The sequence below is a fragment of the Podarcis pityusensis genome (assembly GCF_964106645.2).
Source record: "Podarcis pityusensis genome assembly, chromosome: 17".
In the NCBI taxonomy this organism is placed as follows: Eukaryota; Metazoa; Chordata; class Lepidosauria; order Squamata; family Lacertidae; genus Podarcis; species Podarcis pityusensis.
In genome coordinates this window covers 504,483-529,378 of record NC_138042.1, presented here as the reverse complement: position 1 = coordinate 529,378, position 24,896 = coordinate 504,483, and the positions used below count along the sequence as shown (strand labels likewise).

Genomic DNA, 24,896 nt, shown 5'->3' with positions numbered 1-24,896 from the left:
TACACGTGCACTTGGAGGGCCATTTGTGCATAGAGCTAGGCCTTTTCACCTTCCTTTTAAAATATAAGGTAAAAGCATGTACACCTTTCCCCACATTACATTACCTGCACAAAACTGTTAAATATTAAATAAAGTTATAGTTTTCCTTTGTGCTTTTCCTGCTGGGAGTATATGGACCATCACTGAGATCTCAAAAATTTCGGTAATATATGGTGAAATGCTGTTGAACATAAATGCACACTTGCTGCCCAAACATCTGTGGCACCAGCAATGCTATGATTTCTGAGTACAGAAAGCTGTTGCATAGTGTGGGGGAAATGGGTTCCTGAATCCTTAAGAGCTATATAGTGAGCAGAAATTCAGTAGGTTAAGTTTTTTGTAAATTGGAAGTACAAGGAAAAGCTGTGTAATGTTGTGTTATTCCATATCCCTGATCCAAAAAAGTTGGTGGCACACACACAAACATATATATATTGTGTGTGTGCTACTTTTTGCTCACTGGGTCATATAGCAGGAAGGTGCCTCTAAAGAGCTATGTCTTTAGATGACAGAAGCAAGGTAGCAAAGCCACACACACGACTGCACATTGTGTCTTCAGTTATAATTGTCACTAGTAGTTCAGAGGAAATGACTGGACCTTGAGATTATATAAGGGGGGGGCATCCTTTACCTCAGTGGGTTTCAACTTAGGTACTAGAATAGCTCTACGGTATCAGTGCATACAGACCGCAACCCTTCACCATTTTCTGACAATCATAAAAATAGAAGACCATACTGGAGAACCGTGCTAGACCAGACTCCAGTTTGCGCACATGCAGTTTCTAGCATACTTTCCCCCTTTAATTTATAGAGAGAGAAATAATGCTATTGCATTCCATAGAATGGGAAGAAAGCAATAATTGAAGACCCTCTCCCCTCCCCAGAGATTATGGAAAGTGGCTAATTAAGCGCTAATAAGGTCGTAAGAGGGACACGGGTGGTGCTGTGGGTTAAACCACAGAGCCTTGGGCTTGCCGATCAGAAGGTCGGCAGTTTGAATCCCCGCGACAGGGTGAGCTCCCGTTGCTCAGTCCCTGCTCCTGACAACCTAGCAGTTCAAAAGCACGTCCAAGTGCAAGTAGATAAATAGGTACCGCTGTGGCGGGAAGGTAAACTGCGTTTCTGTGCGCTGCTCTGGTTTGCCAGAAGCGGCTTAGTCATGCTGGCCACATGACCCGGAAGCTGTACGCCGGCTCCCTGGGCCAATAAAGCGAGATGAGTGCCGCAACTCCAGAGTCGTCCACGACGGGACCTAATGGTCAAGGGTACCTTTATCTTTAAGGTGGTAAGAAGAGACCTGCTGGATCAGACCAAAGTCCCATCTCATCCAGTGTCTCGATTCCCCCCCCCCCCGAGGCCCACCAGACACCTAGGAAGCCCACAAGGAAGGCACAAAAGCCACCAAGCTCTCCAGCTCCTCGTTACCCTGTTCTTCCAAGGCATTTGCTGCCTCTTACCTGGAAGGCGGCATCTAGCCATCAGGATGAATAGCCATGGACAGCCTCTCCTCCGTGAATTTTTCCAATTCCCTTTTAAAGCCATTGGTAAGTTAATGAAACTGAAACAGCAGCACAGAGACATTTTAAGGCCACTGATTATAAAGTGCAAGGACTTGATTAGCATTCTGGTTAGGTTGACAAAGTCCCACCATGGCATAAGACCATCAATGACCAGGAGAACTCTGCTGTTCTCTCTCTCTCTCTCTTTCTTTCATTTTGAGATTGGGTACCTTGGTATTTATGTATTTCTTTACTTATAGCATTTATATAAATGCCAAAAGGCTTCCGGAGCAGCTTACTAAAATCAGTTCTAAGGTGCTTCTGCCCTCGCGCTCACAATCCCCAAAGACCTGAGGGGGAAGCCCAAGGTCAAGCCCAAGTTCCGAAGGCGGTGCCGGCCGCCTGGCCCTGGAGCCCCCGGGCGCCATGTCCCCTCCGGGAGCAAAGCTGGGACCGCGGCCAGGGCGACTCCGGCCACACGGCTTGTCCTTCGGAGACGCGGACCGACTCCCAAGGCACCGAGAATCCCCACAGATGGGATGGGCGAAGATGTTTGGGCCCCTGAGGCGAAGCACAAAATGGCTCGGAGGAAAGGGGCGAACGAAGGAAGGGGCAACGCGAAGCAGGGAAGGGCCCGGGGGGGGGGTCAGCCCTGGCCTAAGCGCAGGAGGCCGCGGTGGAGGCGGCAGCGGGCAGAGCGGCCAGGCCTTCCGGGGGCCCCGATGGGCCGCCCGAGGCGCCTGCCTCACCTTGGAGCCCGGCGCGCCCTCCGGCCTCCGCCCGGCCTGGCGCGCTTCTGACGGCCGACCTCCCCGCCCGAAGTCAGGCGCGGCTTTCGCGGACTGATTCTCGGCCGCCCAGAGAGCTTTCTGCTCAGCGGGCGGCAGGTGCGGCGCTGCCCAATAGAAAGGCCCCTGCGCGGGGCTGCTTCGGCCGAAGCCTCCCTCTCTCGCGCGGAACTCGGGCCCTTCTCGCGTCTCAGCTGCGGAGAAAAAGGCCTGCGCGGCGTCTTCGGGGCTTTCGTCCCAACCTATTTTTAATCACAGCCAAAAGGAAGCGGGGGGGGGGGCGGGATGGGGGTCTTTGCTGCTGCTGCTGCTGCTGCTGCTGCTGCTGCGCTTCTGCTTTGCTCCCAGCCGCCTGCAGAGCTCGGGCTCATCCCGGCCAGGGCCGCCCCCGCCCGCGCCCCGCGCCGCCTTCTCGCGGAAGCCTCAGCTGCTGCTTTGCGCGGCAGAGCTCGCGCGGGCTCCGGGTGTTGGGCGACTGGGAGTTCTGTTGCTTTGAACTCTTGCTCGGGTTTTTGTTGTTTTTTAGTTAATTGCTTTTAGCTAATTGCTTGTCATTGTCATTTTATTATTTTGGTGACTTTACTGTTTGTCTCTTAAGTAAAATAATACAGTGGTACCTCGGGTTACATACGCTTCAGGTTACAGACTCCGCTAACCCTGAAATAGTGCTTTAGGTTAAGAACTTTGCTTCAGGATGAGAACAGAAATCGGGCTCTGGCAGCGTGGCAGCAGCAGGAGGCCCCATTAGCTAAAGCGGTGCTTCAGGTTAAGAACAGTTTCAGTTTAATAATGGACCTCCGGAACAAATTAAGTACGTAACCAGAGGTACCAGTGTAATGATGAACTACTGCTCTTCTTGCGCGCCACCCTCAGGAAGCCGCCGCCCCCAGAGCGACCCCCCCCGTCCCACTTCCTGATTTTGCGCGTATCTGGAAGAGCCGCTTCCGCCCCGCCGCTCCCGGCTCCTCCCTCCAGACAAAGCCCATTTGGGATTGGTGGACGTTCCTGACTAGCCCCGCCCTTTCCTCGGGCCTTCGGCGGCTGCGGTTGATTCAGCCGGGTATAATGGCCCCGCCCCTTCGGCTCCGTCTGTCGCTTCCCGCGGCCTCTGCCCGCCCCTTTTCCTCGCTGACACTCCGAAGCAGCTCGGGGCCGCCATTGGCCTTCGGCTGCATGCGCGGGCCGGGATTCGCGCCCCCGAGGCCCCGCCCCCGCCTTCCCGCTGCTCGTCCTGTGATTCGTCGAGGTGCTTGTCCGTTCCGCTTCCCCGCCCGCCCTCTGCGCCTTCGGGTCCGGAAGAGCGGCGACGGAGCGGCGCAGGGGCTGCGCGGCAATGGGGCGACGCGGAGCCCTCGCGCGGACGGTGAGGGGCGGGCGGGAGCGGGGCTCCGGAGGGGCGGGGCGGCCGCAGGGCCTTCTCGGGCGAGGGGGCCTCCGGCGCTTCCCTCGGGATGGACTGGAAGCCCCTCGGGGCAGGCAGCTGCCGCAGCAGCAGAGAAGCCTTCCCCACAGGACCGGGCCAGAAGCCCGTCCGGTGCCGCAGTCTTTATACCCAGCCCAGGAGCAGTGCCTGGCCTGGTTGGCCTTCCCACGCCTCCCTCGCAGCACCTGCTGTTCAGCGGTAGACTGTCGTGGCACCTGGAGGCTCCATTTAGTTTTCATGGCTAGTGGCTGAGGGTAGCTATAGCTTAGAGATTTCCTTAAGCATTTTGCTCATCATACTAAGAATAAAATTTCGTAATGCATTCCCCCCTCCAAATGTTTTTTCTTTTGCAAAAAAACCCCAAAAGGCTTGGTGGGGTGTGGTGGGAAAAAGGGCCATTTCTAGGGTCCCCCCCACCGTCACATTTTTAGATGTGGCCAATAGGAGTTTATTTAAAAGAGGTTGTTGCCATGTCTGTTGGGTTTCCATTGATGTGCTCAAGGACGTGTCTGACAAAACCCACCCTTGCATAAGAGAATTGCAACAGTTCAGCACAAAATAATAGTAAAATAACTGTCATCCTATGGGAGATGATTCTTGATGGAAATATGGAGGGCTGGATTTGGCAACTGTCAGTTAAAGATATTTCAGGGATGGCAAATATTAAAGATATTTCAGGGATGGCAAATTATGGAATTATGCAGTGTGTGAAGAAACACTTCATTTTGGTAGCCCCAAAACTTTCTGCCAATTGGCTTATTTAAATTACTACGACTTAAGAGGGAAATTCTCAGCAGAGGTGGGGATCTATTATTGTATTGGGAAGGCAGAGTTGAATTGTCTCCACTCTCCAGCCTCCTGAAGGGATCCTTTCCACTTTCTCCAATATGTACTTAGTGTGCTGCATAGCTTTCTGAGACTGCAACTGAGTGAGTTGCTGTGTTGTTTTGGGGCTGGGTTGCATGGATCTTTGTGAACTTTCTGGAATGGTTTGCTGGTTGACTAATGTTCAGGGCTGATGTGCATACATGTAGCTCTTTAGAAAGATAAAGAGATTTTATGACTAGTAATGGCTGGAACAGATTTTTCTTTTTGGAGTCCTGCTATGACTTTTAGGAAGGTGATGTAAGGGTTTGCTTTTGACATGTTACTGAAAACTAACATGGTTTATTATTCCTCTTATAGATATGTGTGTGGTCCCATATGTCTTGATAGACCTATCCCCCCCCCCCAAAAGACACGTTTTCCCACTACACTGTGAAATGGCCTTCAGAGGCATCTCTGACTGGGCCATAAAGCAACAAGAGGCTGTTTGCTCAGTTTGAGTTGCTTGGGCACTTGAAGAATCTGATGTGGCGCCAGGTTCTGTAAAGGGGTACAATACATGTTGGATGCTGCTTTTGACACTTAATTTTGAACTAGGTTGCTGAAATGGCAGAACCTGGTTCTGCTTGGCTGTAGAAGTAATTACTTTTTTGGAAAGTGTTTATTGTTCTGAGCCTACCATTGCAGGAACTGGTGCCAAGGATGACCTAACACAATTAACCACACTCTTTTCTTACCAGTTAGGGCTGTGGAAATCTACTGCAATACTTTTAACAATCACTGATCATGATTTGGTTCCTGTTCATTTGTTTGTTCCTTATAGGATTGACAGTACTAGTGGTACAGTAGTATATTCACATTAATCTTATTGTGAATGTGTAGTTTTGCAAATAACTTTTTTAAACTTGCCATGCCCATTCTTTGAGAGTGAGGATGAACCTATATATGACAGTGCTGGCAGTGCTGTTTCTGTATCCAGACGGTTTCCAGTAGTCTTGGAGCTGCCAAGAATAAGAAGCTGCTGGGAACATCATGGTAGCACCATTCTGGGCAGATGCTCAGTTCTTCTGGACATAAAGGCTTAAAGGCTGGAAGAACATTCCAATGCAAGAATTCCAATACAGGAGGGAAATGGATCGTGAATATAGTTGGTAGCCCCAACTAAACAAGGCATTTCTTCAGGGCTGAGGAAGTGCAGAATCACTGCATAGAGTTCAATCCCTCAGAGATTATTATTGCAGTTGTGGAATGCAGCCACCTGTGAAACATCTAGGCAAGCTGTGAAGTGCAAGTAGATAAATAGGTACCATTCTGGTGGGACGGTAAACTGCGTTTTCATGTGCTGCTCTGGTTTCCCCAGAAGCGGCTTAGTCATGCTGGCCACATGACCCGGAAGCTGTACGCCGGCTTCCTCGGCCAGTAAAGCGAGATGAGCACCGCAACCCCAGAGTCGTCCGTGACTGGACTAATGGTCAGGGGTCCCTTTACCTTTACCTACTCAGTCCACTGCCTGTTTCTCTTTCTCTTGTTTTATTTTGAAGTAGGGTAGTATTACTAAGTGTCACTTTGGATCCTGCTCCAACAGTTGAAGACCAGTGATCGAAGTCAGCCTTTCCCAACCTGGCTCCGCAGACGTTGTTATACTACAATTCCCATCATCCCTGACCATTGGCTGTGCTGGCTGGGGCTGATGGGAGTTGCTTAAAATCCCATCCAGGAGTTAAGCGCTAGTAATTCTGTTTCTCTCTCTGTGTGTGTGGTGATTAGTAACCAGGGCATTTCCTGCTGTCTCCTCTGAGGCATCCCTGCCCAGGCATGTGACTGAGATTAGAGCAGGGAGGGCAGGCAAGGCTGACAGATTGACTTTTGCATCTTGACTTTTGCATTTTGAGAGCCAATGTGGTGTAGTGGTTAAGAGCGGTATTCCCGTAATCTGGTGAACTGGGTTCGCGTCTCCGTTCCTCCACATGCAGATGCTGGGTGACCTTGGGCTAGTCACACTTCTCTGAAGTCTCTCAGCCCCACTCACCTCACAGAGTGTTTGTTGTGGGGGAGGAAGGGAAAGGAGAATGTTAGCCGCTTTGAGACTCCTTAGGGTAGTGATAAAGTGGGAAATAAAATCCAAACTCTTCTTCTTCTTCTTGTTTCCCTTGGAAAGCCCTTTTCTCCGATGTGCATTCATTCATACTTTCTAAACTGAAGGTTGAGGTTCTTTTTGCTGCTTCTTTTAGGAGGTGGAGGATGGAGTTAGGGTGTGAATGGAACTGTGAAGGCAGTGTTCTAAGTTCTGTCCCTAATTTGAGAATGGGGTTGGGCCTGGTGAGTAAGCGACAGAGCACCTGCATCCTGGTTTGTTTGTTTTTTTAGTTTTTGTAACACTGGGGAACTCTTCTCACATTTGCCTCTTGACTTCTCAGGAGCTGTTTGAGATGTAGAGGGAAGACCCTGGCTTGCCTTCTAAGGGTGGGATGGATCTCCCTGAACATAAGGCTGGGCTCAGCTCTGCAGAGACAGGTGAGTGGTTTAAGTCTCTGCCATTGTGGTTCAGTTATTCTACCTGAGGCTGAATTTTGTTCATTAACAGTGGACCTTTTAGATGATGTGGCTGCTAACCAGATCAAGCTGGCAAAGCCTGTAGTGTTTTATATCGTGACATAAACAGAAAAAGAGAGGAGCTTACCATAGGCCTCTCCCTTTTCTTTGCTGAGATTACAGATAGCAAGATATGTGTGGGAACCAATACCCTCTCAGCTAAAGTGGTGGTGAAGTTTGGTTGGGGAGAAAAAGCATTGAAGTGCTAGGTTCCTCTTCTAGGAACCAATACTATTTTTCTAATGGCACCCACCTGAGAGGTGCCAGAACAGAGTTCCAGCGAGCTCCAGCTGAAAAGAAGCCCTGCTAGGAACCAATGATGGGCATAAAGGGAGATGAGGGAGACTTCATCATCTGACCGAGGAAAGTAAGGGATTTTGGGGTGGCTGAAAGACATGCTGAAGCTTGCTGCAAAGTTCGTCATGAAGTGTTGCAACTTTTAGTAGTTGAGCTGCCTTTTCAGTAGGGTAAAGGCTGGTGCAAGTAGGGAGATGAGGATAAGCTAGGACTCCTGAAATCCTTTACTTGTGCTGTGACTTTTTCCAGGTGAGGATGAGCCCTGTTCTGCATTGGATGAGCAAGGGGAGCTACCTGATGTACCAGTCAATGGACCCATAATTGAGGCAGATGCCAAAGCGGATATGCAGGAGGAATCAAGTGAAAAGGACCTGTCTGACTCAGCCTCAACTGATAACACTTTGGAGGACTCCAGCGAGTTTAACCAACCTATGGTGATGGGCGATGGGCCACCTGGGGAGGAGGAAGTGGCACAGCTGTGCCCGGCTACACACCGGGATGAGGATGTGACAGCTGACAGTTGGCGGGCACACAGGAAACATGTCTTTGTTTTAAGTGAAGCTGGCAAACCCATTTACTCGCGCTATGGCAACGAAGAAGCCCTCAGCTCCACCATGGGTGTTATGATGGCACTTGTATCATTCATCCAGAGTGGGGATAATTCCATCCGTTCCATTTATTCTGGTATGGCAAAAATTGGCAGTGGGGCATTGTTTTAATTACAATTAACAACTTGTTTTTATGAGGCTTTGGGACTCACTCGTGATTGGAAGTTGGGGCTTGTAGATTTTGTTAAGGATCCTCTACTTTTACCCCCATAATTCAAGCTCTGGTATAGGAGTTATTGGGCATGGTTGTAGCCAGATTTAAGCCATATCCCTATAGCTACAGTTTAAAATTACAGCTTAAAATTATTGGTTTCTTTAAAACTGGACTGGCTCTCAGAACCATGACTGATGCCTAACGATCTTGGACTCTCTTGTGTTTCCACTGATAGTTAACAGTAAAGGCTGTGTAAAAGAATTTCAGTTATTGGGCAATAGAGGGAGTTGGGGTTTTTATCATGGTAATTTTCTTTTATATGAAGAAAGCTGTCATGTGGACTGCATAGCTATGTAGTTGTGATTTCATGCAAGCACAGAGAAGCACAAATGTTCTCGCTTCAAAATCCAGCTTCCTAAGAATTTCCTTTCATTCTTTTTCTCACCTTTGTGGTTGTAGAGATGCTTGGAAACATGTAGACAGTGTCTGATGATGTCTGGGGAGCCCAGGGTTCAGAGACTGGACCTTGCTTCTCTGTTTTGCTCCATGCTGTTCTTCATGCCTAGCAGAAGCAAAATAGTAAAAATTGCAGAATGAATTCTGCAAAATAGGGGAAACAATCCAAAGGTACTTAATATGCATAGCTAGTCCAGGCAGCTGAATTTATCTCTTCTTAGTGCATATTTTTATTATGATCAGTAGTAGTAATACTCCTTTTTTTTTTTTTTTAAAGTGCAGAATGTGTCCTGCTCTGGCATGCAACGTTTCATGTATTTGCATCAAAGGTTGCTACTGTAAGCTCACTCAGCACTGAAGTAAGCCCTCAGTGGGACTTCCTTATGAGTAGAAGGCATGTATAACTTTGCACTATAACACAGGACCTAGTGGAACATCTAGGGCTACAGCTTGAAAGGGCCTGCCCTACTAGAAAAATTAACCAATAAACTGAAACTGACACGGGGACAAACAGAAGAAGATGCCTTTTCCCCGGTATGGCTCCCCTCTATCACATACACAGCCCAACAAGACAATGACAATAATCCACCAACAGCATACAAATCAATATGGCTAACCTGATCCAAAACACCCACCCACCCCACTCACACACGAAAACAAAGATCACCACAGCCAGTCACAAACAAACAACCACACCCTAGGCCAACCCCAACCTCTCACCACCAAAGGAACACAAGTGAACAGCACACGCAACGCTGACACCAAACCCTACATACATTAAGCATAATAGAAACATCGCCACCTGACCCCACCCCCACCCATCTTCCCCCCCCACCCCTTCCCCCCCCCTCCTCCTAATGTCTCAACAAATGAAACGGATTTGTAAAAATGTTACATGGAAAAAATACGAGAGACATTACACATACTTCTGTAAAACAAGAAAATCTTTAATAATAATAAAAAAAAACTTGAAAGGGCCTGTTTATGTGCCTGGCTGCCTTTTTAAAAGAGTTGTTTGGAGTGATCATCAGCTGGAGGAGTGGGGAGGGAGATGGTGTACCCCTGTCTTTTGTGCTCCATCATAATATATGGCATATGCATGTTTAGATTTAGTAGCCTATCCTGCCCAACAAACTCACTCTGTGATCCCTTAGGGGAAGAAATCTCATTCAGTTAAATATGATGGGGAATAAAAAAAATAGTGACTATATAAAGTTGATTTTTTAAAAAATAAAGCAATATAAAAATAAGGTTCTAATTAGTCAGAACACTGTGTATCCTGGACTTAAATAGATCTACTTCAGTTCTGTTGTCAGGAAAAACTTAATTCCTCAACCTGTATAAATTACGTAAATTACCCAAATACAGTTATTTCTTGTTTGGCATAGTGGATTCTACCCCTTTGACTATTTGCATGTGTTTTCCTTCTGCTCATCATGGGGTTGGGAGATAGACAAGGAGCTACACAAGGCATTAAAATCCTGCCTCTGGCCGCTGGGGATCTTGTTCAGCTACGCTGCTGAGATTCAGCTGATGTTGTCTAGAACGCTTTCAAGTATATCTTTGCAACCATAAGGGCAAGAAATGTGTATCTGAAAAAAGTATGCTCTAGGGATGCTAATTTTATACCCAATAATGCATTATATGGGCTTTTTGCATTTCCATGGAATTGCACACTTTACTCAGTCTTGCTTTCCCCCTAGGGTTGATTGACATCTGGTTCTGTCCTATTTGTGCAGAGCTCAGTCTGCTGCACCTTCTGACTAGCTCTCTCCTTTCCACCACAGATGATCACAAACTGGTTTTTGTGCAGCAGGGCCCGCTGGTGCTGGTGTCCGTGTCGCGCACCTTACAGTCAGAGCAGCAGTTGCGGCAGGAGCTTTTGTATGTCTACTATCAGATTATCAGCATGCTCACAGAGGCCAGCATCACCCGCATCTTTGAGCGGAAAAAGAACTATGACCTCCGGCGCCTGCTGACCGGCTCAGAGAAGATCCTCAACCGCCTGCTGAACCTGGTGGAGTCGGACCCTTGCTTCCTGCTTGGTGCTGTGCGCTGCCTGCCCCTCCAAGCCTCCCTGCGGGATTCCCTGGGCACTTTGCTCCAGAAGGCCATCACGCCCAATCTGGTCTTCTCCATTCTGGTGGCCCGGAGTCAGCTGGTCACCACAGTGCAGGAGAAAACAGTGATTGAAGACTGCCGTTTAGAACCCACTGACTTGCATCTATTGCTCAACCTCATTGGGGCAACCTCTGCATTCCAAACAGGGGAGATTTGGACGCCTATTTGCTTGCCACGCTTCAACCCGGATTGTTACTTTTATGCTTATATTTCCTACTTGGATGCAGAATGTACCGTCTGCCTCATTCTTCTCTCCACGGACAAGGAGTCTTTCTATTCTGTCTCGGACTGCAAGAAACGCATTGAGGAGGGCATGAGGACTCAGAACTACCTGCAGGCACTCTCAAGCGGCCTGAGAAGCCCTTCCTATAGTGTGGGGCTGGTGGGTGTGCCAGACCTCCGGCACTTTATGTACAAGCCTCTGGATATACCTGATAACTACCGGCAGCTTCCCCAGTTCACCAGGTAATTAGAGGCATGTGTGGTCTGAGATATGCTCTCAACCCTATGAGAGCTCTTTGAAGAGGGCAGTGAGATGGAAGTGCAGTAGGGGATGGCTTAATTTGTTTGTGACTTGATACTGTCCCCTCTGAATTCTCAACGTTTCTCATAGTGGTGGGGGTGTTAGTGAAGCATTTTGCCTCCTAATGTTTTGACCGTCATTGACATGTTTCTGGAAAATATGATTTGGCTTATTTTTATGCTCTACAGTTTTGCTTCAGTGCAGTGTTGCATGATATCTGTCCTGGAAAAGAGTACTGAAAATCTCAAGATTTAATTTGGGTAGACAGACGAAATCTCTTGGTTTTGGGACCCAAACTTTTTGGGGTTTTGTTTTTTTTAAACAGGGGGAGTGTCCTCTTGTTAAGGGACAAAACTATTGTGTCCTGTAATGCTAATTGCTTGCCTATCTCTTTTCCTGCCAGATTTATTTTTATTTATTTTATTTATTAAATTTGAATATCGCCCTTCATCTGTAGATCTCAGGGCAATTCACAACATAAAAGAAACATATAAAAACACAAAATGCATAATAAAAACAAAAACAAACCAATACATTTGCAAATGAAGCAAATGTGTAGGGCTTGAAATTCATTGGCTGTAGACCATTAAAGAAAGTGAATGATTTTGCTTATTGCAATATTATTTGTTTGGGGAATGATCCAATCTGACACTTCATGTGAATGTAGTAGCACATTTCACCTTCTTATTATTTTATTATTTATTAGATCTATATACCAACCTTCATCATAAGATCTCAGGGCGGTACGCAGAATAAAATACAGGATAAAAACAAGTAAACAATTAAAACAAAACAGCAAAACAATACCCCCCCTTCCCAAAGACACATTTAAAAGGCTGTGGAATATTCATCAGCCAGGCCTGGTTGAAGAGAAATGTTTTCACCTAAAAATATATAATGAAGGCACCAGGTGAACCTCCCTGGGGAGAGCATTCCACAAATGAGCCACTACAGCCTCCGGATGTCTCGTGGAAGAGGCATATAGAGAAAGGCCTTAGATGATGATTGCAGAGTCAGGGATGTTTTATATGGGAAGAGGTGATCCTTGAGGTATTGCGGTCCTGAGCCACTTAAGGCTTTATAGGTCAAAACCAGAACTTCGAATTGGGCCTGGAAACTAATTGGCAGCCAGTGCAGTCAGACCAGGATCGGTGTAATACTCTCAAACCATCTTGTCCTAGTGAGCAACCTGGCCGCTAAATTCTGCACCAGCAGAAGCTTCTTAACTGTCTTCAGAGGCAGCCCTATGTCAAATACATTGCAGTAATCCAACCTAGAGGTTACCAGAGCATAGACAATAGAAGTTAGGCTATCCCTGTCCAGAGCTGGGCCATGAGCTGAAGGCACTCTGGGCCACCGAGGCCACCTGAGCCTCAAGTGACAGCAGAGGATCCAGGAGTACCCCAAGCTACATACCTGCTCCTTCAGAGGAAGTGTAACCCCATCAAGAGCAGGTGATCTCCCAGCCATCTCTTCTTCCGCTCACAAAAAAAATCCCACCTGGTGTCTGTGTGACTTCACACATGTAATGGTTTTAGGTGTGCCCCTTAATGTCTCATTCAGACATTCATAAATCTGAATACAAATGTGTTTGTAAACACTTAATGTTTTGAGTGAGCTTTTGTGGTGGATTTGCTGTTGTATAATGGGTAGTATGATCCTGTACTGCAGGCTTCCTCAAACTCAGCCCTCCAGATGTTTTTGGGACTACATTTCCCATCATCCCTGACCACTGTTCCTGCTAGCTAGGGATCATGGTAGGCCAAAAACAGCTGGAGGGTCAAGTTTGAGGAAGCCTGCTGTAATGCAACAATACTTGGGTGATAAAGCAGAAGAGTGCAGTTTCTCTCTCTCTCTCTCTCTCTCTCTCTCTCTTTCTGGCAAGTGTTAACTTGCTGCACAATCCTATTCCCAGAAGAAGCTCCATCCCAGAACTGATTTGTGTGTGTGTTAAATTTGATATGTTGATGCATCTAGACTTAGCTTTGGGGGCAGGCAAACCTAGAGAGATGGTACAGCACCTACCTCGATTTCCCCCCCCCCCACTCCCAGCCAGAGGTTGTGGGAAGGGCTAAGATGGCCTTATTGAATTACAGCTTTAAATAGAGCAAGTCATGAAGTTTATCCCCCGCATCAAAAAGAATCCTTGTGTAGAAACTACTGGGCCGCAAGGGAGAACCTGAGGGTGGGCATCAGGAGATTCTTGCTAGCTGGCAAAGTCTTGTAAGTGGTACACAGAAATCTGGAAGCCATTTTGACAGGAGGTGCTACTGATTCAATGCTAATGCATCTGGAGTGCCAAAGGAATACTTGATTGGTCAGAAGCACCCACATTTCCTTGGGGAAAAGCAACTAGAAACAGCCCCATTGGCATCTGAAAGGGTTTTACATGTACAGTGGTACCTATGGTTACAAACACTTTGGGTTACAAACTCTGCTAACCTGGAAGTAGTACCTCGGGTTGAGAACTTTGCCCCAGGATGAGAACGGAAATCATGCGGCAGCAGCAGGAGGCCCCATTAGCAAAAGTGCGCCTCAGATTAAGAATGGTTTTGGGTTAAGAACGGACCTTCAGAACGAATTAAGTTCATAGCCCGAGGTACCACTGTAATTTGTTTTGACATGTGCCCGTTTTGCAGCTTCCTTCCCCTAAAGACGTGCTAGGATATGAGGGGCGTATTCCACTGACCACTTTAGTACATTGTAGGCTGACAGATGGCTAGGGTGTATGCTTGTCCATATGCGTATCTCGGGTGCTGCTATGCACAGGATCCAATTCAGAAAGACATGGAATTGATTAAAAAGTGACATCTTGCTGTGCAGTGCCTAAAGTTAACTCCTGTGTATGGCATCAGGTGCAGACAACACAATGACTGAGCAGCCATACGTTGGAAGCTGAAAACATGCTGGTGTTCTGACACTTTTCCTATAGCTTCCACTTGCCTGGAGCCTGGAAAACATATTGGAGCCTAAACGTTTTCTGATTGTCAGACATTTCTTAGAGGCTTTTTCTGGGATTATATTTTTGTCCTTTCCCATCTCTGAAGAACTTGCTCAGTGGTTGAGGTGAACAGATCCCTCCCATTCTTCACTACGCCTGAGTTCAGTAGCCTGACCCATAGTGAAGAGTGGTATAGAGGGACTCAAAGTTCTTTGATTTCCTGATATGTTTTTTTTAACCAATTACAGCCCAGAACTGGAGGGGCCTTACTGCAGTGAGAATGAACGGCACCGACTCTTTGACCTCTATCACTACCTTCACAGTCGTATCCACAGTACCTCACGCCCTCTGCGTCTCATCTACCATGTAGCTGAAAAGGAAACCCTCTTGGCTTGGGTGAGGAATGACACTGCGGCTGCTTCTTCAACTAAGAGACTTTGTGATCGCTAGCTAAGAGCGCAGCTACCCGTTATGAGGATAATACAGGACTCCAAAGTCCATGCTTTCCTCATGTCAACACTTGGCAGGCAGGAGGGAGGGAGGAAAGGAGTGCTCAGCATTTCTCTTCACCATTGATTCACCCCTGTAAATCCAACCCCTCATGGATTTAAAGAAACCCTTATTTTAATCCTTTCTTCCTGATGCCCCCCAGATATTGTTGGACTCAACTCCTGACACCCCTCATGGTCAATGATCAGGAATGATGGGAAGGCAGAGATTCCTTACCCCTACCTTAGGTACTCACAAATAGTTTGCTTTTTCTTATCAGCGTCCTATAAATTAGAGTAGCTGGGGTAAACAGCTTAGGTGAGTCACAGAAAACTTGTGACTGGCTGGCTTTTTGAGCTGTTGATAATCTGTGTTGGAGACGGCACCAAACATCACAAAGTTTTAAGGATCACAGACATGCTTTCTGCTCTTCAGTGGATTAAGAGTCCAGCTCTTGAGTGAGGTGGCTGGGAACTTTTATAGGTTCTCAAAGGTTGGTGAAATCTGGTAGTTTAGGGAACTTGCTACCTATAAGGCGCTGCTACAGAATAGTAAGTTCCTCTCTTGCACAAAGCTGCAGGCTTTGGTTTCCCAGCCATTCTACAGCTTGGCTGTATCTGTTGGCTGTATCTGTTGTCTAATGGTCACCTGCAGAGAGGTCCCAGCCTCATTACTGAATGGGGCTGAATGTTTTTTTCTCCCATCCTCTCTTCTCTAGGTCACAAGTAAGTTTGAACTGTATACCTGCTTCAGTCCTTTGGTGACCAAAGCTGGTGCCATCAATGTCCTGACTAAGCTGCTGCGCTGGATAAAGAAGGAAGAAGACCGGCTCTTCATTCGTTACCCACCCAAATATTCCACCACACCCAATCCTAGTAAAGGAAGCAAGGGGTCCCGGACTGATGGTGCTGAGAATGGCTTCTTTGGAGGTCTCTAAAGCCTAGGTCTTTAATACTGAACTGTACCCTGTGTGTACCTCCTTACAGACAAGGAACTTCTCTGGGTGGTTTTGTTCTTCACAAGGTGATCAGGGTCTGTGTGGGTATGAAAAACATTGCAATTTTCAGGCTAAGCTGTCCCTTTGGTGATTCATTCATAAAGTTTTAGCCTGCTTTTTAAAAGTTTTATATTACTTGTGATCTTTGGCACCATGCCTGCAGAAAGGGATTGAGCCCGGACACAGACTGTCTGGTAGACTGGAGATTACTAAGGAAATGTGGCTCTTGTATTCTGGGAAAGTGGCATATAATTGGAATATGGGGGATTTCATATATTGATCCTGCTTAAATATAGTTTCTGCCTATTCTGGAGTCCAGCAGGTAGGTGCTCACACCATGGATATTATCACTGGGGGTGGGGATGGGATTGCATTCCTTATCACATTGTTTCTTTTCCTCCTAAGAGGGCATGATGGCCACTTCCATGCTTTTGGACAAAAGTCAGGAGGTAGGGAGTCTGGCTTGCTCTGTTTCTCTAAGAGTAGGTTCAAATTTGCAACAAATATGGGTCTTGGTAATCTCTGAAAATACTTGCCCTTCAATAACCTACTTGATTGTCCATAGTTGCTATCTTTTGAGAATAGCTGTCCAGGATCTAATCTAGTCGGTGCTAGAGGTTTATAAAGAGCCTATTACTTTCAGACAACACGTAACCTAGAGAGATGAATGCTTCCTGCAGAGGTAGCTGACTTGAATCAGGCTTATGCCGATTTGAGAGACTGCAAGTGAACAGGCCCAGTTCCAAAGATTCTTCTATCCTGGGACAATTGAAATATTTTATTAGACTAATGTCATCCTTGTTCTTTGGGCTATAATTGCCTAATGAATTAGGGAAGCAGCTTCAGTCAGCCCTTTGGCCTGACACTAAAGAATAAAGTTATGTTGAAGGGTATTTTACAGTCCTGGTACGTTAATTGATGTCTATATGATGACTCAGTTTGTACTGTGTAATTATGACGGATTATTGACATTCTTTTTAATGTATTATGTTGGAACCTAAATGGCTTTGAAAAATTGTCTCACTGTCCATAATTCTCTCCCCCCCCCCCCCCGCCTTTGCCCCGTCTTCTTTTAAAAAATTAAACTCCATCTTAGATTGAAACGGGAGCTGGCAAAAGTTCAGAGACGGAGAATCTTTGTTTTTAGCTGAATAACACGCTGCTCCTATAAGAGTTCTACTACTCTTTTTGTGCAGGGATAACACCAGCCCTTCCCCCAATAAATCTGTTTCTGTGTTCTTTTTTTTAAAAAAAGGCAATAGGAAAGAACAATTGGACCTGTCTAAACAGCCTCCTGAGGCTTGATACTGACAAATAGCTATTTTTACATCCTTGTCAACTCCCAGATTTTGTCTGGATGTACCACCAGTTGCGACAACTCCTCTTCTCAGAAGGAGACACTGAACATCTCATTTTCTTGCAATTAACAGTTGCATCTTTGCCCTTCCTGAGCAGGTGCTGTTCTGCTGTGCAAATACGTGCCCTGTATGAATTTGCTACTTCTCCAGTGGGTCTGTTCTGTTTCCTGGTCCTTCCTGATTGCTTAAAAAAAAGTATTATTTTTGTCCAAAGGGGAATATGAGGGAGCATCTGTTCTCCAGTGGGCCATCTTGGCACCCTGTTATTTCTCATGATGTGGTGGGGAGTAGTAAGTCTTAATTTAACCTGGGATGCTTTTGTTAAGTGTACTGATTGTGACCAGTTTTGATGTAGGCTGAGCACTGAACTGGATTCTACCCTCATCGCCAATACTGCAGTGACTGGAGAAACTATGCTATTTTGCAGGGTGTATCTGTTGCGATTGGATTCCTCCTGGTGCATGCTATGCTTCTTGCTCAGCTTGCTTTCGACTAGCATGTTTTCTTGCCCTGGTAAAAGAACAGCAGTGATCCCATGCATAATGTGGCTTAATGACAATGAGGGTTTATATTTCTGACTGAACTGTTGTACCGAGAACTGGAAGCATCTTATTAAAAACAAACACAAGTCATTTTAAAATCAACGCCATCTCGGCATATCTGTTTCTTTCTCCATCTGCCACCATGTTTAGCAAAATATCTTCTGTTTTAGCTGGTCAGGATCAATTGCACTCTTTGGTTTCCAGGGATTCTCTGTATCAGCCTTGCAAATAGCAGGGCTGTTGTAATTAATTCATTGATTTAAATCTGCATAAGTTGGCATCTGAGGAAGCTAGTAGTTCTGTAAAGACATGTGTCTCACTAGGCATAAACTTAGAAGTACTGTTTTCCTTCTCTCACACAGAGGAGAACCCTGTATCTGCAGTTTGCAAAAGCGCTTTTACTAAAAAGGGGTTTTAAAAAAATCTGCTGGCCTACTTAGTTAGGATAATCTGTTTAAGCTATGCAAAGTGTTTTTCAATGCATAATCAGAACTAATTGCCTTCATTGGAACCCTTCAAGCAAGTCCCAAAAGGGTTGCAACATTTTTTTTGTTCTACTAGTTTGCCTGTCTGCACATAACTCAGTGATTTGTTGCCTAAAAGAACCAGCTTTTCTAGAGTTTTCCTGCCTGGTCACCTGGCAGAGATCCTTGGATGCCACAGGCAATCAAGTGAGGGAGTGTTTACAAGTCTTGTCCATGCTGAGTTTATCTCAGGTTAGTACTGAACTGCAGCTGACTTGGAGCACCTGTTATCAAAAGAATTTTTGAGAAATTGTGCGGGTGCAACTCTAAACATTATATTTGCTTACTTCAACTGGCATTGCTTTGAAGTGAGGTGAAAAACTTACAAGAAAATCACAAAAAGTGTTAGAATTCAGCATTGAAAGCATAGATGTAGCTGCCACATGTTCATTCAGCTGGTTTTCCTTGATGTACTATGATTTTCCTGCATCTGCCTTTGTCTATTCTGCCAAGCACAAAAATATGATTGTGTTTAAGTTGGTTGTGTATAGAGTTATAATAGGCACTTCTCTATGAGATTTTAATTTTATTAGCTTTTACATCGCTATTATTTCAGGAGTCTATATTTCTATTTAAAAATTGTCAATGAGAAGATCACAGCTAACAAGGGATGGTATTTTTTGCATGGGATTTCTGATTGCTATGCAAACATTCAGTTCACTTACAACGTTGCAGTAATTTTGTATGGATGATCAGGTATAAAACCATTACCAGCATGTGAATCTGCACTGGGCAAGCTTGAGCTGCAGTGTAGATCCCCAACATGTGTTTTTCACAAACCTAGAAATGGAGCTATGGCTCTTCTCCCAAGAAAAACCTAAGAAACCTATGAGATGGCTATGGCTCAGTATTGACAGCACAGACAGACAGCAGACTTAGTAAAAAAAGTTTGTATTCCATGTAACACATCTATATGGCTTCGTTGGATAAGAGCAATTCAGTTTCTTGCTCCCATTTCTTCAGATTGTTTGAGAAACTTTCAGATGCCCCGTTGGCCATATCAGTAGACCTATGCAATGTGTGGGGAACCTTTGGCCCTCCAGATGTTGCTGTACTACAACTCCCATCTTCCCTGGCCATTGGCCATGCTTACTAGGGCTGCTGGGAATTGTAGTTCAGCAACATTTGGAGGGCCGAATGTTCTGGCCTATGTGCAGAGAGTTGTGTGGACTGTAGCTCTTCTAAAATATTTTGAGGGACAACAGCCTTACATTGTTGGCTGCAGTTCTAATCTTGGTAGCTCAGATGTGTGATGCACTTCAGTTTATGGCGGTCCATGCAGTCAAACCACTGTGTAATCTCTGTCTGCATGGCTGACTTCCTGCAGTGTGGAGATGCTCCTGCTCTTAGAAATTCTCTTAATACACCTTGGTGTCTGCTTTAAGAAGCTTGCATCCTTGATTTGCCTTGAATATAAAATTCAAATGGCTGAGTCAAACTAGGGTTGTACATTTTTTAAAAAAAAGGATTCTCTCCCTCAATATGTACAATACAAAGGTAATAGAAGTGTCCTTAGTACTCATTTTCCTTTGTCACAGAGCCTGTTCCACAGAGGTTCAACAGGATAATCCTGAAAAGAATCCGATTGTGTCTTGGTCTTCACAAAAGGAGTACTGTACTACCTTGTAACTTACCTAACTTTATTTTGGGGATTAGAGAAAGACAGGCCAATCATAACTAAATCCAGACAAGACTAAAGTAATTATATTGGCAGGCGTTGTGACTTGAAAGGGCCCTGACCTCCAATTCTGATAGAATATGGCCCATTTTAGTCTCTTAGACTCTTTGTCCCGGAGTGATCATGGATCCATCACTGGAATATCCAGGTATCTGTGGTGGTGCTTTCCACCAGGCTCTCTTGCTGAAGAAGCTGTGACTTGGTCTGACAAGTGCAGATCTACTGAATGTCATTCATGACTTCAGAGCTTCAAGGCTAGCCTAACTAAAAATGTGCTATACGTAGTGTTGCCTTTCCTGACCGTGTGGAGACTTCGGAGCTTCAGCCCACTGGGACACCGCTGCTGCCATGAATGTTGGAAGGAAGACCTGTTCCCTGCAAGGCCCTTTCCACCTGGCCTACGGGACAGGGACCAGACTCACCCTGCACAACATAAGAGACTCCTGGGAGGACGGAGGGACATTGCCCTGCTGTGAATCCAGACTCACTGGAACAAACTCCGGTTGGGGCAAATGTCAAAAATGCTTTTAAATCTTTTAAAATAGTTTTTAATCTGTGGCATTTTAAATGTTTTGTTGTTGTTGCTTTTTTACTCTGTTGGGGATGGGATAAACGTTTAGTTGGGGCTGGGGATTAGTTTATTTTAGTATAAATGGTTTTTTAAAAAATTAGTTTCTACTGTCTTACTCGGGTCGGCAAGGTTTACCTCACCTGGGCTGGTTCACTCCAGCAGAGATCCCTCCATGGGCCGGATCGCGCGCATGCAATTTCCAACATCTTTGTCTACGCAGACATGATTTCCGGTGCTGCAGAATTGAGTCCCCTCACCTCACTGGTTTAGCGCAGTGCATGGGACTCGCCAAGCAGGCGGCTCGTGGTCCAGTTAAACAACCCCTATGGGCTGTTTGTGACCCATGGGGTTGCTGACCCCTGGTCTTACTGGTTTATTGTATAGTTTGTATTTTGTTCTGAAGGGGAGAGGGTCAGGGCTGCTTGGGAGTGGGCCCCAGCCAACAGAATGGCTCGGGCAGTTTCCACAGGGGACATCCCATCTCAGTGATCACGGGTAGGCGGAGGAGTTACGCTAAGACCAGACCATGTCATTTCCATGGAGGCAGGTTTAGTCATTGTTTGAAGACTATCCCTGCCTCGGTTTCTGGTCTTGACTGGAAGGATACTGGAATCAACAAGGGAGACCCACATGACCGTAAGGTGCTCTTGTGCAATGCCAGGTCAATGATTCACAAGAAGGCTGTCATCCACTACTTGATCGTGGATGGAGGACTTGACCTGGCATGTGTAATAGAGACTTGGTTGGAACAGGCAGATGGGCTGCTTCTTGTCGCTGCTTGTCCACCAGGTTTTTCTTATGCACAGCAACCCAGGTCAGGTGGGTGAGGAGGTGGGGGAATGCAGTGATTTTTAGGAAGACATTAGCTTGCGCCAGGTGTCCTAATGGGAAGACCCAGTTTTCTGAGTGCATGTTCTGAAAGTTGGGCAGGTTTAGTCATTGTTTGAAGACTATCCCTGCCTTGGTTTCTGGTCTTGACTGGAAGGATACTGGAATCAACAAGGGAGACCCACATAACTGTAAGGTGCTGCTGTGCAATACTAGGTCAATGATTCATAAGACCACTGCCATCCATGATCGTGGATGGAGGACTTGACCTGGCATGTATAACAGAGACTTGGTTGGACGAGGCGCATGGTCCTGTTCTTGCTACTGCTTGTCCACCAGGTTTCTCCTATGCACAGCAACCCAGGTCATGTGGGTGGTGAGGGGGGATGCAGGGGGGAGGGGGGGATGCAGTCATTAGTTTGCACCAGGCGTCCTAATGGGAAGACCCAGTTCTCTGAGTGCATGTTCTGGAAGTTGGGCAATAGGGGCAGTACAGGATTCCTTTTGGTGTACCGACCTCCCCGCTGCACCAAGGATTCCCTGCCTGAGCTGCTTTTGGTCGTGGTGGATGTTCTCCTGGAGACACCTAGTTTGGTTGTCCTAGGGGATTTTAACATCCATGCCAACACAACCTTACAAGGAACCGCTCAGGACTTCATGGAAAGCATGGCCTCAATAGGGATGTCCCTGAATAAGTTTGGCCCAGAATGCTGCAGCGAGGCTCCTCACGGGGTCTCTGCCATGGGAGCATATTCACCCAGTGCTTTTCCAGCTGCACTGGCTCCCGGTGGAGTACAGGGTCAGATTTAAGGTGCTGCTTTTGACCTTTCAAGCCCTTCACGGCCTAGGACCCTTGTACCTACGGGACCGCCTCTCCCGGTATGCCCCACAGAGAGCCTCAAGGTCCATAAATAACAACACCCTAGTGGTCCCAGGCCCTAAGGAAGTTAGATTAGCTTCAACCAGAGCCAGGGCCTTTTCAACTCTGGCTCCAGCCTGGTGGAACGCTCTGCCTCATGAGACCAGGGCCCTGCAGGATCTGATCTCTTTCTGCAGGGCCTGTAAGACAGAGTGGTTCTGCCTGGCCTTTGGCTTGGAGCCAATTTGATTCCCTCCCCCTCTTTCTTTTTTCTTTTCCCTTTCTCCTCCTGTGATGAGGCTACATTTTAATATTTTTATGTTTCAATATTTTAATGTTGTATTTTAATCTTGTTTTTAAGTTGTATTCATTCAACTTGTTTTTATTATTGCTTGTTTGTCTTGGCTGGGGAGGGTGGTGTATAAATTAAAAAATATTATTATTATTATTATATTATTATTATTATTATTATTATCATTATTACTACTACTACTACTACTATTATTATACCCAAAAGAGCGTCTCCACTCCCCTCATCCACCCTGGACTTTGAGGTCCATCTCTGAGGGCCTTCTGATGGTTCCCTCACTGCGAGAAGTGAAGCTACAAGGAACCAGGCAGAGGGCCTCCTCGGTGGTGGCGCCCACCCTGTGGAATGCTCTCCCATCAGATGTCAAGGAAATAACTTTTAGAAGACATCTGAAGGCAGCCCTGTTTAGGGAAGTTTTTAATGTTTGATGTTTTATCGTGTTTTCAATATTCTGTTGGGAGCAGCCCAGAGTGGTTGGGAAAACCCAGCCAGATGGGCAGGGTATAAATAATAAATTATAATTGTTATTATTATTCTAAAATGGGAAAGAGGCTGCTGTTAGGGATCCAGTGTCTGCTCCGTCAGCTTGTTATTTGGCAAGCTCAGTTCAAGGAGCCAGTGGCTATCCACAATGGCATAAATAATAATAAACAGTTTGTGCCATATCTTCAGCCTAATGCTCCACCGTGGCCTTTAAGAAGCATTCCCCTTTGAGTTCAGATACATCACCTGTGCTCCAAATCAGGTCTGGGCACAATGAGGGGGTTTTTTTGGTGGCTGCCCTTCAGATGTAGAGCTCTGTCTGCCTAGAGGCCTGTTAAAGTCTGGACATCTGTGTCTTCTGGAAGCAGTGCAATACATTTTAAAATTCAAACTGGCTTTGAGTAGGGATAGAGAGGTAAACTAGAATAACTTACAGCACAATTTCAGCTATGTTTCTTCAGAAGCAAGTCCGACTGAACTCAACAGGGGTTCCACCTAGTAAGAGGGGTTAGGGTTGGTTCCATAGTTGTTTTTCAATGAATCATTTATTGTGTTTGACTAAAAGCCATTACAAATCCAGTTACAAAACCAGCAAATCCAATAAAACCTATTAGGAAAGATCCAGAAATAAACAACCATTTACATAGTTGACTCTGACCTGCTCAGATCTCTGTTTCATGGTGGTTTCTTCAGCTGTGTAATGAGGCAACGATGTCTTTAGCACTATTGCAGGTGACCAACTCCTTCCTTTTGCCACCTGTTCATTGATTCTGTACACTTTAGAAAGGCTGGTGGATGGGAGGGTGGCCTGTTCAAATCCTGCCAGCCAGATCACGGTATTTCACATTGGCGGGCTCTCATACCCCTGAGGAATGAGCTGAGCGGTTGAGAATAGCCGGGCTGTGTGGGAAGGTGTCATTGAAGGAGCCTAATAGACCCCTGGAGACCTGGGACCAGAGTCACACTTCCTCCTCTCCTTGTCATGCACGTTTGAAGCCCTTTTCTTGAGAAGTGTATATTTGGGCCTGGTTCTTGCTGGGGTTGCAGAGTCATGGTTGCTGTGAACCCAAAAGTTTGCTTTCCTTTGGGGTGGGACCCTGAGGCTGGCTGTTTCTGAAGAACAGGGAGAAGCAAAAGGGGCAGTTGAGAAAGGGCGGGCCAAGTCCAAGGTTCTGGAGCGCCAGACCAGGCTGGAAGCAGCGGCTGCTGCAAGAGGAACGAGGGAACCGCGATGGAGGGAAACGATCCAGGTGAGAGAGGCAGCTGTGAAGGAGAACCCAGCACTCCCAAATACTTTGCTAGCTTGAACATGGAGGGGAGAGGGAAGGCAAGGAGATCTCAGAGTCACCTGTGAGAAGAAACAGGAGGGAGGGAAGGATGGGCAGCAAGACCAAAATGCGCTCAAGAATAACTGGCCTGGCCACCCCTTCCATAAAACAGCCCCCACCCCAAAAGTCCCTCCACTGAAAAACATTAAAATGGGGAGAGGGCCTTGACAGGTACCAAGCCGGCTGAGGGACGGAGGAGGCTGCCAGGATCACAGGGACGCTTTGTTTGTTTACCACTTGATTGTAAAAAAAGAAACAAACCCTCAAAACGGTTTACAAAAAGATAAGCCAATATAATCAGAATAAATTTACAACCCTACTTTAAAACATACAAGAGTTGAAATACGAAAGCAGTTTAAAATTACCTCAGCTTTCTAAGTATCCACGCAGGCCTGTCGAAACAGGATTGATTTTAGCAGGCGCTGAAAACCATGTTGGGTATGCCAGAGCTAAATGGTCACATTTCCCTTACAAAGCTCAGCAGCTCTATCAAACCTTCATATTTTTCTCTGCACAGTGAGTTTTCCTTAAATAAGAAAAAGGGGGAAAGGAAAAGCTTAGGCTTAGTGTTGGGCAATGAGAAGCTGGTTGACACATGGAAATAAACAACCATCATTTCCCTCCTGAGCTCTGGGAAACTGCCCTCTGAATCCTTAAGATTTT

General features: G+C 46.3%; 3 protein-coding genes across 19 annotated transcripts in view; 2 read left to right on the top strand and 1 right to left on the bottom strand.

Moving 5' to 3' along the window:
* PTPN18 (protein tyrosine phosphatase non-receptor type 18) overlaps nucleotides 1-23,703 on the bottom strand; it is a 67,155-nt gene extending 43,452 nt beyond the window's left edge. Inside the window, exons 1-3 of one of the 4 annotated variants that reach the window (XM_080987549.1) lie at nucleotides 23,564-23,698; nucleotides 23,340-23,400; nucleotides 8,671-8,787 (exon numbers count right to left, since the gene is read on the bottom strand). In XM_080987549.1, the coding sequence (XP_080843675.1) occupies nucleotides 8,671-8,700 (30 nt within the window). In that variant the 5' untranslated portion in view covers nucleotides 8,701-8,787; nucleotides 23,340-23,400; nucleotides 23,564-23,698. Of the gene's footprint in view, nucleotides 1-1,496; nucleotides 1,534-8,670; nucleotides 8,788-23,339; nucleotides 23,401-23,563 lie in introns of those variants that run through there. The other 3 variants (XM_080987548.1, XM_080987547.1, XM_080987546.1) reach the window with 3 other exon arrangements.
* LOC308466640 (vacuolar fusion protein MON1 homolog B-like) lies at nucleotides 3,377-17,754 on the top strand. Of its 3 annotated transcripts, none has more exons than XM_080987557.1 (6): nucleotides 3,569-3,689; nucleotides 6,992-7,088; nucleotides 7,713-8,147; nucleotides 10,469-11,267; nucleotides 14,515-14,662; nucleotides 15,474-17,754. In XM_080987557.1, exons 2-6 carry the CDS (start codon nucleotides 7,043-7,045, stop codon nucleotides 15,690-15,692), a joined length of 1,647 nt encoding a protein of 548 aa, XP_080843683.1. In that variant the 5' UTR covers nucleotides 3,569-3,689; nucleotides 6,992-7,042; the 3' UTR covers nucleotides 15,693-17,754. The 3 variants fall into 3 exon arrangements, with proteins under 3 accessions (XP_080843685.1, XP_080843683.1, XP_080843684.1); XM_080987558.1 differs by lacking the exon at nucleotides 3,569-3,689 and adding an exon at nucleotides 3,781-4,678; XM_080987559.1 differs by lacking the exons at nucleotides 6,992-7,088; nucleotides 7,713-8,147 and having other exon boundaries at nucleotides 3,377-3,689.
* A 321-nt stretch (nucleotides 23,704-24,024) lies between the features above and the next one.
* LOC308466642 (synaptonemal complex central element protein 1-like) overlaps nucleotides 24,025-24,896 on the top strand; it is a 35,448-nt gene continuing 34,576 nt past the window's right edge. For 7 of the 12 annotated variants that reach the window (XR_013980923.1, XM_080987566.1, XM_080987571.1 and 4 more), the window contains exon 1: nucleotides 24,650-24,749. Coding sequence is in view for 11 of the 12 variants with exons in the window: in XM_080987566.1 (XP_080843692.1) it covers nucleotides 24,665-24,749 (85 nt within the window). In the remaining variant the exon portion in view is untranslated. Of the gene's footprint in view, nucleotides 24,156-24,646; nucleotides 24,750-24,896 lie in introns of those variants that run through there. The other 5 variants (XM_080987573.1, XM_080987565.1, XM_080987574.1 and 2 more) reach the window with 2 other exon arrangements.